Source organism: Geosmithia morbida (assembly GCF_012550715.1).
Source record: "Geosmithia morbida isolate 1262 chromosome Unknown scaffold_0, whole genome shotgun sequence".
Lineage (NCBI taxonomy): Eukaryota > Fungi > Ascomycota > Sordariomycetes > Hypocreales > Bionectriaceae > Geosmithia > Geosmithia morbida.
Genome location: NW_023336187.1, coordinates 245002 through 258329, shown reverse-complemented (window position 1 = coordinate 258329; position 13328 = coordinate 245002). Strand labels below are relative to the sequence as shown.

General features: G+C 56.6%; 6 protein-coding genes across 6 annotated transcripts in view; 4 read left to right on the top strand and 2 right to left on the bottom strand.

Annotated features, from left to right (window-relative positions):
• Window position 1: 1 nt before the first annotated feature.
• GMORB2_0077 (3-oxoacyl-[acyl-carrier protein] reductase) lies at window positions 2-1452 on the bottom strand (the record flags this gene model as incomplete). The annotated part of the gene is made up of 5 exons (XM_035462063.1): window positions 2-159; window positions 436-535; window positions 679-761; window positions 910-1015; window positions 1300-1452. The coding sequence occupies 5 exons, from the start codon at window positions 1450-1452 to the stop codon at window positions 2-4; spliced, it is 600 nt and encodes a 199-aa protein (XP_035324993.1).
• Window positions 1453-2508: 1056 nt separating this feature from the next.
• GMORB2_0076 (acidPPc) lies at window positions 2509-4655 on the top strand (the record flags this gene model as incomplete). Its single annotated transcript, XM_035462062.1, has 5 exons — window positions 2509-2554; window positions 2793-3009; window positions 3175-4066; window positions 4286-4499; window positions 4573-4655. 5 exons carry the CDS (start codon window positions 2509-2511, stop codon window positions 4653-4655), a joined length of 1452 nt encoding a protein of 483 aa, XP_035324992.1.
• An 809-nt stretch (window positions 4656-5464) lies between these two features.
• Window positions 5465-6977, top strand: GMORB2_0075 (replication factor C subunit 3/5; the record flags this gene model as incomplete). The annotated part of the gene is made up of 3 exons (XM_035462061.1): window positions 5465-5566; window positions 5823-6441; window positions 6583-6977. The coding sequence occupies 3 exons, from the start codon at window positions 5465-5467 to the stop codon at window positions 6975-6977; spliced, it is 1116 nt and encodes a 371-aa protein (XP_035324991.1).
• Window positions 6978-7407: 430 nt separating this feature from the next.
• On the top strand, window positions 7408-9148 carry GMORB2_0074 (domain containing protein; the record flags this gene model as incomplete). The annotated part of the gene is made up of 3 exons (XM_035462060.1): window positions 7408-7567; window positions 7668-7877; window positions 7983-9148. Coding segments are annotated over 3 exons (1536 nt in total), but the record flags the coding sequence as incomplete, so codon positions are not given.
• Window positions 9149-9958: 810 nt separating this feature from the next.
• On the bottom strand, window positions 9959-12331 carry GMORB2_0073 (uncharacterized protein; the record flags this gene model as incomplete). Its single annotated transcript, XM_035462059.1, has 3 exons — window positions 9959-10273; window positions 10487-11881; window positions 12314-12331. Coding segments are annotated over 3 exons (1728 nt in total), but the record flags the coding sequence as incomplete, so codon positions are not given.
• Window positions 12332-12926: 595 nt separating this feature from the next.
• The window catches only part of GMORB2_0072 (Cytochrome b5-like Heme/Steroid binding domain), a gene marked incomplete at both ends in the record, with an annotated part of 992 nt that continues 590 nt past the window's right edge, over window positions 12927-13328 (top strand). The window contains one exon of the mRNA XM_035462058.1: window positions 12927-13220. Within this exon, the coding sequence (XP_035324988.1) occupies window positions 12927-13220 (294 nt within the window). The remainder of the gene's footprint in view (window positions 13221-13328) is intronic.

Here is a 13328-nt window from a genome sequence, read left to right as displayed (position 1 = left end):
CTCACGCAGCGCTCAAGCCCCCGTCGAGGTTCAAGACGCAATTGTTGGCGAAGTCGTTGGAAGCCAGAAACACGGCAGCGTCGGCGACTTCGTCGGGTGTTCCTGCACGACGAGCCGGGGTATTCTGAAGATACTTCTCCTTGAGGGTCGGCCGCAAATCTATAACACACAGGACAACGGTCATTTTGTACATTAGCTTCTTCTTCTTCCTCTTCTCTTCTTATTCTGTGCTTTTATATCTCTTCTTTCTTCGGATGGATATGGAGTGGATTCGATATCTTGGGTGCAAAGGTAAAAAAAAAAAAAAAAAATATAAAAAAAGAGTAAGGGGACGGAGATGTAAAAAAAGAAAGATTCAGAGAGGGGAGATATTGAGATGAGATGAAAATAAAAACACAGGAATACAGGGGAGGAAAGAAAGAAAACGGAACATACTGTCCCACATGGGGCTTTCAACCCAGCCTGGTAGCAAGGCATTTACACGGATGGAACGGGTGGCCATTTCGAGGCAGAGGGCACTTGTGAGACCTGGAATCTGGGTCAGGAAGGGAAAGAAAGAAAACAGAAGGGACCTGCTGCTATCGTCTTTCACGATACACACACGAATACAAATATACAGATCTGAGAAGGCGTTGACAATGTCCGAGGATGAATGTGTGTGTGGAACGGCTTACCTACTACGCCTGCCTTGGCGGCAGCATAAGCAGCTGCTCCGGCGGCAGGTCTATTCGCCATGAGGCTGGAGACGTTGACGATGCAGCCTGAATTGTCAGCGGACATCTGTTTTCGGTCCTCCCTTTCTCTCTACACGGCGGTATACGTCGAGACATAGGAACGACATGAGAAAAGGGAGACAGACAAGAAGGGGGCGGGGGAGGGGTTGGAGGGTAAGAGGGAAACAAAACCTACCCCAATCTTGAACCTTGGCGTATTTGCACACGAGCATAGTAGCAGTCAGATTGGTGCCGAGGATGTCAGACAGCTCAGCGTCAGGAGTACGCTTGAGGACGGTGGTCTGCGATATACCGGCGCAGTTGATGAGTATGTCCACAGGGCCGACTGCGTTTGGGTCCTAGCACGTTTTGTTTTCAGCAACGAGGAGGATGCATACATGTATATACATATATACATACACACACACACACACACACACACACATATATATATATACGATTGATGGTTTGATCCCCTCCCCTGACTTACACGTGAAGCAAAAGCTGTCTGGATTCCTTGTGGAGAGGAGACGTCAAGCTTGATAAAGCGATGACGAGAGGGAGACGAAGAAGAAGGAGGGGGGACCGAGAGGGTAGGTTCCATCTTGGACTGCATGTCTAGAGCTGTACGGCCCAGGAGGGAGAGGACGGCACCCTTGGAGGCGAAAGCTCTGGCTATGGCGGTGCCGATCGTGCCTGTTGCGCCGACGATGGCGCAGTGTTTACCTGCTATGATCATGCTTGGATCGGGAGATGGCAGGACGGTGATGTGAACAGTATCTATGGGAGGAGGGCAGAGAAGTGATGACGATGGTTCTACGGTGTTTTACGGAATTTACAGACAATCTTACCCTGTACGCAGGGACGCTTGACGCGACGTAGAAGGGGAGGCGGCAGTATCAAGGAAGAGTGAGAGTCCCCGACTCACCGCCCCAGATCGAGGTGTAGCGCGTCGGCGTCTTATCAGTGACGTGGTGGGGACGGGGTCGACGATTTTATCGAGCAGGTCTATCAGGGTTTACCGAACGAGTTCAAGGAAAGGGGAGAGGTGAGCCAGATGAGTCCATGTACCAACTGCCGATTACAGATCTGGGCCGTCATCTATTATTACACGATAGGAAACAGATTAGATGAGTAGCATTGCAGATCATCTGGCATCTATCATACGAAATACATACTCGCAATACTATTTCATCATCTGATGACATGTAATGCAGATAGATTACAGGTATACCAGTGGTTATCATTCCCATACCGTGCCATACCACTACGAGTACGGAGTGAGGTTGCCGTAGACCTGTAATCTGTAGTGGTAATATCGAGCTGCAGGAGCGCATGCCAACCAGAGGTAAAACAGTAACGATGCACTCTAAAATGCTAGGGCCCCGTATCCCAACCCTCCCCGTCACTCCCTCTCACACTATCTCCCCCCACCACGACCCGAATAAACCCACATTACCCATTACCCATTACCTTGTATCCCTTCTCTCGCTCTCCCACCCCCCCCCCCCCCCCCCCCTCTCTCTCCCGCGCATATTGTACGATATCACCACTGGCCCGTCGACCCCAATTCCACCGAGACCAAGCGCTCTGGGCTGTTCCCCCAAGGAGAGAAACGAAGGAGCACTTTCCTCTTCCTCGTCGTTACCAGAACGAGGCAGGCCATGACGGCTGTCCGAATCATCCAACACCCGCCTGCCTGTCGCCCGCTAGACCTCGACCTCGAACTCTGCTGAGACCGTTTACTGGCAGTCGCTGCCCCCTCCCCCTTTTTCTCTCTTGACCGTTTGTCGTCATGACGGCCAAAGATGATGTCGCGAACGATAGTCCGCCCGATGCGGGTCTACGAAGTCTAGATCACTGTGCGCGAAACAACAACTCCTCACAACTCCCCTCTCTCCCTCTCTCTCCCCCCCTCTCTCTCCCTCTCCCTCTCCCTCTCTCTCGTTTGCGCTCGAGCGCGCGCGCAAAAAAGAAGAAGAAGAAGATGATGAAGAAGAAGAAGAAAGATACGCGGGGGGGGATGACCGAGCACATCAAGGCTAACTAACGTACGGGAATCTCGTCATGATTGTATAGACAAGAGAGCACTCCCCAAGTGGCGATATGACTTGCGACAGAGCGTTCTGCCCCTGATCCGCTGGGAGACTCCGTACCTAGCCTGGCTGCAGGAGAAGCTGCGCACGCCCGCCCTCGACAGCTACTTTGCCATCACGGCCAATCTGGGCACTCATACCTTCTTCATGGTTGGACTGCCGATATGCTTCTGGTGCGGGTATCCCGCCTTGGGAAAGGGGTATGTTTTCCTTCCTCTCCCTCTTTCCTTCTCCTCTCTGTGCGCGTCTGCTTTCTGCCCCCCCCCCCCTTTCTCGCAAACACAGGACATGGCCGAGAAGAGGCGTCGAGCTGACGGAGAGGCACGTGTGCGCATGTGCGTGCGCGCGTGCGCGTGCCTGTGTAGTCTGGTTCATATCCTAGCCCTCGGCGTCTTCTGGACCGGCTTCATCAAGGACTTCTACTCACTTCCGCGACCGCTCTCCCCGCCGCTCAACCGCATCACCATGTCGGGCTCGGCGGCCCTGGAATACGGCTTCCCGTCGACGCACAGCGCCAACGCCCTGTCGGTGGCCGTGTACGGCATACTCCTCCTCCACAGCCCGGACAACTCCCTCGCGCCCACGACCAAGCTCGCCCTCGAGGTGCTGGCCTACTTCTACTCCGCGTCCATCGTCGTGGGGAGGCTGTACTGCGGCATGCACGGGTTCCTGGACGTCGTCGTCGGGTCGGTCCTCGGCACCGTCATCTCGCTGCTCGAGTTCAGCCTGGGCCCTCCGCTGGACGAGTACATGCACACGAGCTCCTGGGTGGCGCCCGTCATCGCCGGCGTCGTCATCGTCATCCTCGTGCGCATCCACCCGGAGCCGGCCGACGACTGCCCCTGCTTCGACGACAGCGTGGCCTTTGCCGGCGTCGTCATAGGCCTCGAGGCCGGCACCTGGACCTACGGCCGCATACCCAACGACCCGTGGGACATGCACGCCTACGGAAACAAGACGGTCGACGTCGCGTCGCTGGGGCCGGCCGTCAACGTCGCCCGCATAGTCCTCGGCAGCCTCATCGTCTTCCTCTGGCGCGAGACCATGAAGCCCCTCCTCCTCAGGACCCTCCCCACCCTGTTCCGCCTCATCGAGGACTCCGGATGGTCCCTGCCGCGCCGCTTCTTCACCCCGGCGAGCGAGTACGAGACCGTCCCGCCCGGCTCCCGCCTCGACACGATGTTCCCCTCCGCCTCCGACTTCCCCCGCATGGTCGAGAGCATCCGTAACCCCAAGACGCGCGGCCGCTCCGTCTCCGTGGGGCCCCAGAGCGCCGCGGACGCGTACGAGACCATCGCGTACAGGGAGAAGCGTCGCAAGGAGTCCATCAGCAGCATCAACATCAACAACAACAGCCACGGCAACGGCAACGGCAACGGCAGCCCCCGCAGCAAGTCGGGGAGCAGGGAACCGCCCGAGCCGCAGACGCAGCGCAAGTCTGCGGACGGCGTCGACCGCAACGGCAGCGTGGCCCAGGCCTCGGGGGTGGACCGCTTCGAGAAGCAGATGGGACAGGTGGACGCTGCCCAGGCCACGGCCGAAACGGCCACGCCGTCGAGGCAGTCGAACGAGGTGGGGGTCGATTACGGTGCCGAAGGCGACTTTGACGAGAGCGCCGTGTTTTCCAAGCTCATCAAGCCGCGTGTGCGCTACGATGTCGAGGTCGTCACCAAGCTCATCGTCTATGCTGGTGAGCCCCCTCTCTTCCCTCTCTTCCTCCCCTGCTCCCCTCCGGACGATACAGTGAAGCTAAATGATCTCAGGCATCGCATGGCTTGCCACGGCCCTTATACCGCTGACCTTTGAGCTTGTCGGTCTGGGGACGAATCAACTCGAGTCGAGTTGAGGTGGGGCATATATATACAATACGATCGGCGCTTTTCGGGTTTCTCATCTCTTCTCGGTTGATCTTTTGTTATATCTCGCTTCCTTTCTTCTATATATAGGATATAAGGGGGGGGGGGGGGGGGGGTGGAGTTAATCCAATCTTTACTTCTCTATCTTTTTTTCCTTCTTTCATCTTGTTCCTCCTTTATGATTTGAGCGGTTAGGAACCAGGGCATGTGATGTTGATGATAGGCGTCGCTTTCCTTTTATCATGTTTTCCTCCTTTATTTTTCCTTTCCCCTTTTGGGGGGTTTTATTGTTATATTTATCTCTTAACCATGGAGTATCATTTATGGATATATATATATTGTGAATATTTGCAGTATCACCAGTATTCTCTCTCTCTCTTCTTCTTCCTTCTTCTCCTTTTATATTTAACGATAATATTATACCCTTTTTCGAGTATGACAAAACAGAGGGAGAGGAGGGATAAGAATATACATACATACATGAAGAGTAAACAACCAAAGAAGAGAAGAAGAAAATGAAAAACAGAGGTGAGATGTGCAGGGATTTTAATAGATTGGACATGACTGACAGGTTATCAGAGCGGGAACGCTCGAAACGCGGTCGAGGCGCGTCCAGAGTGGCCCACACCCCCCATTGGAACCAAAGCTCCTTGCATAATCATCCATCCAAATCCGCTTTGCCTCTCCTCGATTGAGTACACCAGCAAACTCTCAAGCTCAGTAGTTGGACGGCTCACGAAGGAAGATTTCCAGTCCGGTAAGAGAGACCGGGAAGAAGGACCGGAATCCAGCAGCAGCCATGTCGGACATCGAAGACGAGATGGACATTGACGCCCCCGCGGCCGACGTCACATTCACCTCCGAGGTGAACAAGGGCAAGAGGAGCGCAGCCAACCTACCGGTCGAAGCCGAGGACAATCTGCCATGGTATTACATACAGCCTCTCTCTCTCCACTCCACCCCTCTCTCTTCGCTCCACCCCTCTCTCTTCACTCCATCCCTCTCTGCATCCTCTGTATGCTGCCGAGAGAGAGAGGGGGGGGGGGAGAGAGGGAGGGGGAGAGGGAGAGGGGGGAAAGAACAAAGCAGCTGACTAGGAAGACTTCAGGGTGGAAAAGTACCGTCCAGCAACGCTCGAAGACGTCTCAGGCCACCAGGACATCCTAGCCACCATCAACAAGTTCGTCGAGTCCAACCGGCTCCCTCACCTCCTCCTCTACGGGCCCCCCGGCACGGGGAAGACGTCGACCATCCTCGCCCTGGCCCGTCGCATCTACGGGACGTCCAACATGCGGCAGATGGTCCTGGAGCTCAACGCCTCGGACGACCGAGGCATAGACGTGGTGCGAGAGCAGATCAAGACTTTTGCCAGCACCAGGCAAATCTTCAACATGGGTGGCGGCGGCATCTCCTCCTCTTCTTCCGCTCCGGGAGGCGGGAATGTGGCGGGATACAAGCTCATCATCCTGGACGAGGCCGACGCCATGACCAACACGGCACAGATGGCACTCCGTCGCATCATGGAAAAGTACACTGTCAACACGCGGTTCTGCATCATCGCGAACTACGCACACAAGCTCAGCCCCGCGCTGCTCAGCCGCTGCACGAGGTTCCGCTTCAGCCCGCTCAAGGAGGCGGACATACGCGTCCTAGTCGAGAAGGTGGTCGAGGAGGAGTCGGTCAGGATCGGAGCCGAGGCCGTCGACGCCCTCGTCAAGTTGAGTAATGGTGATATGAGACGGGCTTTGAATGTTTTGCAGGCTTGTCATGCTTCCAGTAAGTCTTTTTTTTCCCTTCTAGACTCCTCGCTACGCTCGGCTCTTCCACAATGAGGATTCTGAGGATCCTATACTGCAAACATCTTCTACTACGTGCTCGCATGCTCGCACGAACCGATCGACTGACCGTCCGCAAAAGGTACCCCCCTACGACCGAGAGACGCCCCCAAGATCCCCGAAAGCGAGATCGAACGCGAGATCATCACGACGGAGTCCATATACAACTGCATCGCTGCGGCCCCGCCCGACGCCATCAAGGAAATCATGTCTGTCCTGCTCAAGACGTCGGACGTGACCAGCTGCCTCACCACCATAAACGCCCTCAAGGTGTCGAGGGGTCTGGCCCTGGCCGACATCATCACCGCCCTGGCCGAGGAGCTATCCCGCCTAGAGGTCAAGCCCGAGGTCATGATATCGTGGCTTGATGGGCTGGCAGAGGTCGAGCACCGCGTTGCCGGTGGCGGTAGCGAGGTGGTGCAGACGGGTGCCGTTGTGGGAGTTGTCAGGCGAGGTGTTGAGCTGATGGGACAATGATTTCAATCATTGACTGATGTTTTCACTTGTAAAAAGTAAAATTTGAAAAAATAAAAATAAAAATAAAAGGAAGAAGAAGAAAGATGAAGAAGAAAGGAGAAAGGAGAGGAGCAAATTAATATACCATTTTGGTCCTATGTAGGAAAAGCACTCTTGAGAGTAGTAGATATCATGTTGACAATTGGCAACATACATTGTGTACAGCAGCCAACATCCTTGGCCCACCCTCACAATCGACCCTCTCCTAAGGCTCCCACCCAAGCTCTCTAAATCTTTACAGACCTGCTGCTCTTCTTTCCTTCCTTCCCAACCTTGCATCGGCCAGCCTGCATCACCGAAGCGCAGCAGAAGAGAGGAGAAGAAGCAACCAGACATGTCAAATACAACCCCACGGGATGGGACGTCGAATCCACCTCCCTTGCCATCAGGGCCCGACATCCCCATCCACCCTTCTCCCAAGCCCGAGGCCGAACCCGGCACCGGCGCCAACGGCATCAAGATTCCGCCGATCCTCCCCCACGAGCGCGTCTTTCCCATACAGATTGGCGGGGAGCTGTTCAAGCTCTCCGGAGCTTCGATATCGTCCGATGGTCAGTCCCTCTTGTGTGTGTACGCGCGCGGCGCGTGCGCGTGAGTGTATTTTTTTCTGCATGTATGCGGGCTGATTTGGGAGAGAGAGAGAGAGAGTAGCCCCCTCATACTTTTCGCAATACTTTGCCTGCCAGATACGCGAAGCACAAGACAAGGGCCTAGACATGTGCAGTGGCATCAAGACCTTGTACATCGATCGCGACCCGGAGACGTTTCGCGACATTGCCCTTCACCTGCAGGGGTACCACGTCACTCCTCGAGACGGGACGCACTTTGTTCGACTATTTGCCGACGCACAATTCTACAATCGTACGTAGGAAGAAGAAGAAGAAGAAGAAGAAGAGAGTGAAGAGAGTGAAGGAGGAAAGGGGGAGGGGAAAAAAAGGATAAAGTTCTGACCTCGGTGACAAACAGTCCCAAAACTCAACTCCCAACTGTACGAAGAAAACATCTTCATCACCATCGGCCACCGCGAGTTCCAGGTGCCGCGCAACCTCTTCTCCGACCCGGGCAACACGCCCAACTTCTTCACCCTCGGCTTCGCGGCCTTCTTCTCCAACCCGGATGACCTGTTCCCCGGCCTGGACCGCAAGAACCTGATCCGGCCGCCCAGCATCGTCCCGCCCAGCGTGCCCAACCGCAGCGGCGACACCTTCGCCGAGCTCCTCCACCTCCTGCGCGGGTACCCGCTCGAGGTGCGCGGCGAGGCCCACCGCGAGACCCTGGCCCGCGACGCCCGCTACTTCCACTTCAAGGGCCTGGAGCAGAAGCTCGTCGCCCACTCGCTGTCGTACAACCCGTCCCGCCGGCGTCGCGAGATCGCCATCCGCCTCGAGGCCATACAGAAGAGGGGCATAAGCGTCGTTCCCGACCTCGGCTCGGTCTCCTACCCCGGTTCCAATCCGGATCTCGACTCCGACCTCGACCCCGGCTACGCCACCAGCTGGGTCTGGTACGCCCGCCCGTTTGTCGACGACCAACCCGCCGAGCTGGTCGTCGAGATCGGCGCAGACCCCGCAACCGTGACGTTGACCCGCCAGGCCGACGATGGTATCGGCGGCAGCAGCAGCAGCGGCGGCGGCACCGCCGGCCCCGCCGCTACCCTCACGGCCACGGCCGTATTCTCCGGCGACACGGCCGGCCGCGTCGCCCGCCTCCTCGCCGTGGTAGGCTCCAAGATGACGTCCGGGCCGTCCGGGCCGTCGCCGTTATCCGAACAAGGGGGTGCCATCCCCGCGTCTTTCCCGCCCGAGGCCGCCGTCGTCCTCGACGGGGTCGACCTCGCACCCCCCCACGCGTACCGTGATGGGGACAGGGGGGGTGAGGAGGAGGAGGTCTCGTCGTCGATAGACAACCCGCGCAAGAGGCGCAGGGTGCACCGCGAGGCGGGCCTGGGCGCGCGCGCGGACCTAGGTCTAGGCCCAGGCTTCGACGGGGACGTGGTGTGGACCGTCAAGAAGGCCCTGTGGCGCGTCAAGGTTGAGACGGTTGGTGACTCGGTCCGTTGTGTCCTCGTTGCCGTCAAGGTTGATGCCGTCAGTTCTGAATTGGGTAGGAATATGACGAGGACATTTCTGTAAATCTTTGTGTCTCTTCTGCTTCTCTTCTTCCTCTTTCTTCTTCCTTTTCTTCTCGGGTTTGTTGTACGGAGTATACACGTATATACATCCCTCTTGGCATTCTTGAGCCATAGCCACCGGTCAGCAAGCAACATGATATCTCGATATACAAACGTCCAGCGCACGTCCAATGCATGTCTTGACGCCAACTGCCATCGTCAATGTACTTTTATATCATCATTGGCACTTTTAACATGTAGAATACTCTGATTATATTCAAACGTCTCTCTCCAGATCCAAACTCCAGGGATATATACTTTTTTTTTTCTTATGAAAGAAAAAAAAAGGAAAGGAAAACAAAAACCGAAGACAAGCACAAATAAAAATATCCCATGCCTGAGATGAAGAAGATGAAGAGATGAAAAGAGCAAGTCGTTATTCTAACAGCTAGAGCAAAAAGGAAAAAAAAAACAATGTGAATACTCCACCATCGCCTTGCTTGCCTTTTTTTGGGGCGGTAAAAGAGAGGGAAATGCAGGATAACGAAGAAGAAGAGAGGGGGAAAAAAAGAAAGAAAGAAAAAGTAATGGCCCGGTATAGCTTGCGATAGACTCGCAATCAAAAAGAGAAGAAGGAAAGAAAAGAAGGGAGAGAGAAAGAAAAGACAGAGAAAGAAAAGACAGAGAAAGAAAAAGAGCAATTGGTGAGTGACGACAAAATGAAAACAAGAGAAGAGAGGTGAGAGTGTGAAAGAAAAAGGAAAACAAGAAAGAAAGAAAAATTCACACACATACACACACACACACAAGTCGTGGAAAAAAAAAATCACCTAGACTTGTTGGATCCAAACTTCCTCGTGGGAGCACTGATATCCCTCCTCCCCTTGACATCCATCTTCTTGTTCGCCGGTGTGGCCTTGGCATTCTCCGCGCTGCGGGCGCGACCCCTGCGCTCCCGGATCTTGGCCAGGGCCTGCTCGCGCGTCATGGTGGGCGTGAGGGCGGGGTTGTTGGCGTCGAAGCTGACCTTTGCGCCGCTCGAGGGCGTGCGCAGCTTGTCCGCCAGCAGCGACGACGTCGAAGAGAACATTGGCTTCTCGTCCTGGACCGGCACCGTCGTCGTCACCGTCGTGTACAGCGTCGAGCTCTGGTGGGGTCGTAGCTCGGGGGAGGATCCGAGCCTGTCGATGTGAGCCTTGTCATTGTCGTCGTTGGCGTCGTCGTCGTCGTCGTTCTGGCGGCGGCGGCGGCGGTGGTGGCCCGACATCCGAGGCAGGTCCTGCGACTCTCCCGTCCTCCCACGCCACCGCTGCTGCTCATTCTCGTCCTCGTACCCCTCCATCTCGGCAGGGTCGGTCACCATGGGGACCTTGGGAGTTGAGAAGTCGTCGTCAGCGTTGTGGGGGGCGTTGAGGAGAGACATGAGAGACGTGCGCTGGGAAAGGTTGCGAGGGAGGGCAAACGAGGGGGGCTCGACAGACGGTGTCCTAGCATAGCCGCGGCCTCGGCCTAGCTCTTCAAGCTCGGTCTGCTCCTCTTCCCCGGCTAGCTGCTGCTGCTGCTGCTCCTCCTCCTCCTCGTCCTTCTCCTGCTCCTCCTCCTCGACCTGGGCAACGACCTCGACCTCCTTCTGGGCCTTGAGAGCCTGGGCCTCCTGCTCCGACACGGTGCGGAAGATGCCCTCCTTGGGGTAGAACAGGGTGCTACGGCGGGAGCTCTTCCTAGCCTTTGGAACGGCAAGGTCTGCATCGATCTCACGGTGCAGGTCGGCTTCCTGCTGCTGCTGCTGCTGCTGCTGCTGGACTGGGGTGGGGAGGGTATCACGCATAACCGTCTCCTCTTCCTGCACCTGCTCCTCTCGCTGCTGCTCCGGCTCCATATCCTCCTCCGAGTGGCGGTGGCGCTGCTGCCGAGACGTTCCGTCTTCCGTCGGTATGTCCGACCTCTCGACAGAGTGACGGAGGAGTGGAGGTGTGGCAGGCGTACCGGGAGCAGGGGTGCCTTCGGCCTCGACGGTACGAGCAGAGGCAGAGAGCGACTCCCTCGCCAGGCGAGGGGAGGCCCTGGGACTAGGGCGCGGCCTGGACCGTCCGCAGGGGCAGATCTTCATCTCGCACTCGGCCTGGAGGAACTCAATCATCTCGTCCGCTCGGTCGGCCCTCTGCCTCTCCCACAGGACCTGGTTGGTGAGCTGCTCGAGCTCCATCTCGGTGGCGAGCTCCGACTCGATCTCGACGGAGGAGAGGGAGAAGCGGGGCTGCTGCCGACTGCCCGTCTTCCTCTTCTTCTGGCCCTGGCTATAGCTGAGGGCGGCCGGCGGAGGTGGGGAGCCTCCCGCAGGCCGGGTCTTCTTGGGCGGCGAGGCAAACTCGTCTGTGGGGTCCTGCAGCGGCAGAGGGATGCGGCCCTCGGCAGCGACGCGAGCCACCCCCTCATTCTTGGCGGCCGTCTTGAATGCGTCGCGCTCCTGCTCTACGAGCTTGATGCGGGCCAGAGCGGCCTCGAGCTGCTCCTGGACGCCGACGATCTGGTACCTGGCCTCGAAGGCCTCCTGCTCGCGGACGCGGCTACGCTCCCTCTCGCGCTCCACACTATCCTCGAGAGTCTTGACAGCGGCCCGGACCGTCTTGAGCTCCTCCTGCAGCTTGACGTTGATGGACTGCGTCTTGAACGTCTCCTTGCGGGCTCGGCGGATCTCCTTTTCCCAGAGGGCCTGCGTATGTGCGTGTGTCTCCTTGGCGCGACCGTAGCTCTCCTTTGAAAGGGGGGGGGGGATATGTGTTAGCCCAAGGGAAACTGGTGTCGTGGGGGGGGGGGGGNCGTGTGTCTCCTTGGCGCGACCGTAGCTCTCCTTTGAAAGGGGGGGGGGGATATGTGTTAGCCCAAGGGAAACTGGTGTCGTGGGGGGGGGGGGGGGGGGACAGGAAAGAGAAGAAGAGAATAAAGTTATGTCGAATGTGCCTTGTATGTGCGTGTATGTATCTGCATACGGGGGCGCTCAGGCAAAGGCCTTGACGGTCGTAGGTATCATGTGTGTGTGTGTGTGCGTGTACGTGTGCGTGTGCGTGCGTATCCGACCAGAAGTGGTGTGTTATGTTGAATGGCTGCTGGCACGATCATCTGTGGTGTGTTTATCCCCCCATAATACATAATAATTGTCAGGCAATCAAATATTATTGTTATTGACACTAATCCTGTACTCCATTGCCGGTTCCCGCCTCCCACGCCCTAAATTTGCTGTGCGGTGCCGTTGTCGGGGCGACGACCACGGGCCTTTCCCACCAATGAGGCCGACGGCAATCAGACGCTTTTAGTGGGGATACTGACTTGTCGTCATGAATTGTGCGAATATGGATGGAATTGATGATTGATCGGGCCCTGCTTCCACAGATTGGGCGTGTGCAGGGAGGGTTCTTAGTGCATGGTTAAATTGTTTGAATTGGCCCGGGATGTGCGCCTGTCACAAGCGTCAGATAGCCATCTCGGATCATCCAGAAGACTCCGGACGGAGCCGCGGGGGGGGGGGGGGGGGGGGGGGGGGGGGGGGGGGGGGGGGGGGGGGGGAGGCCACGCTGCAGGTCGACCGCAAGATTCCTCGTTTCCGTAGTTCGCCTCTTCGTATCTCGACGGTAGTAGTGGTAATATATATCTGACGAATTACAGCGTGTCCTTTCGCCATTACTACTGTTCTCGCTCTGCCTGTCTTGCACTTATATATCTCTCCTCTACATTCCATAACCCCCCCTCCTTTCCTCCAACAACCTTTTCCCTTCTATCTCGCTCTGTATCGAGTTACGGAGATGGCAGATTCCGCAGAGCTTCGGCAGCGCAAGCCGCAGCAGACCGCCCACGACGACGACGACAACGACGACGACAACGACGGGCCCGTCGAGACCAAGAAGGAGATCAGGAAGAAGATTGATAGCGACGATGACGACAGGTTCACATTCTACATTGATATCCTCCGCGTCATAACATTCCTCACCGTAGCCTCCTTCGGCCTCAGCTACGTCATCAGCGGCGGTCAGAGCTGGGTCTGGGGCGGTGTCCGTCTACCAGAGTATCTGACGGTAGACTATTGGAAAGAGCAGATGGTACATGATACATGACTGACATGCACGCCCCTCCCCCTCTCTCATGATACACAGCATCATTCTTTTTTCTTTTTTTTTTTCTATACGTCTCTTCTTCCTCGACGCTCT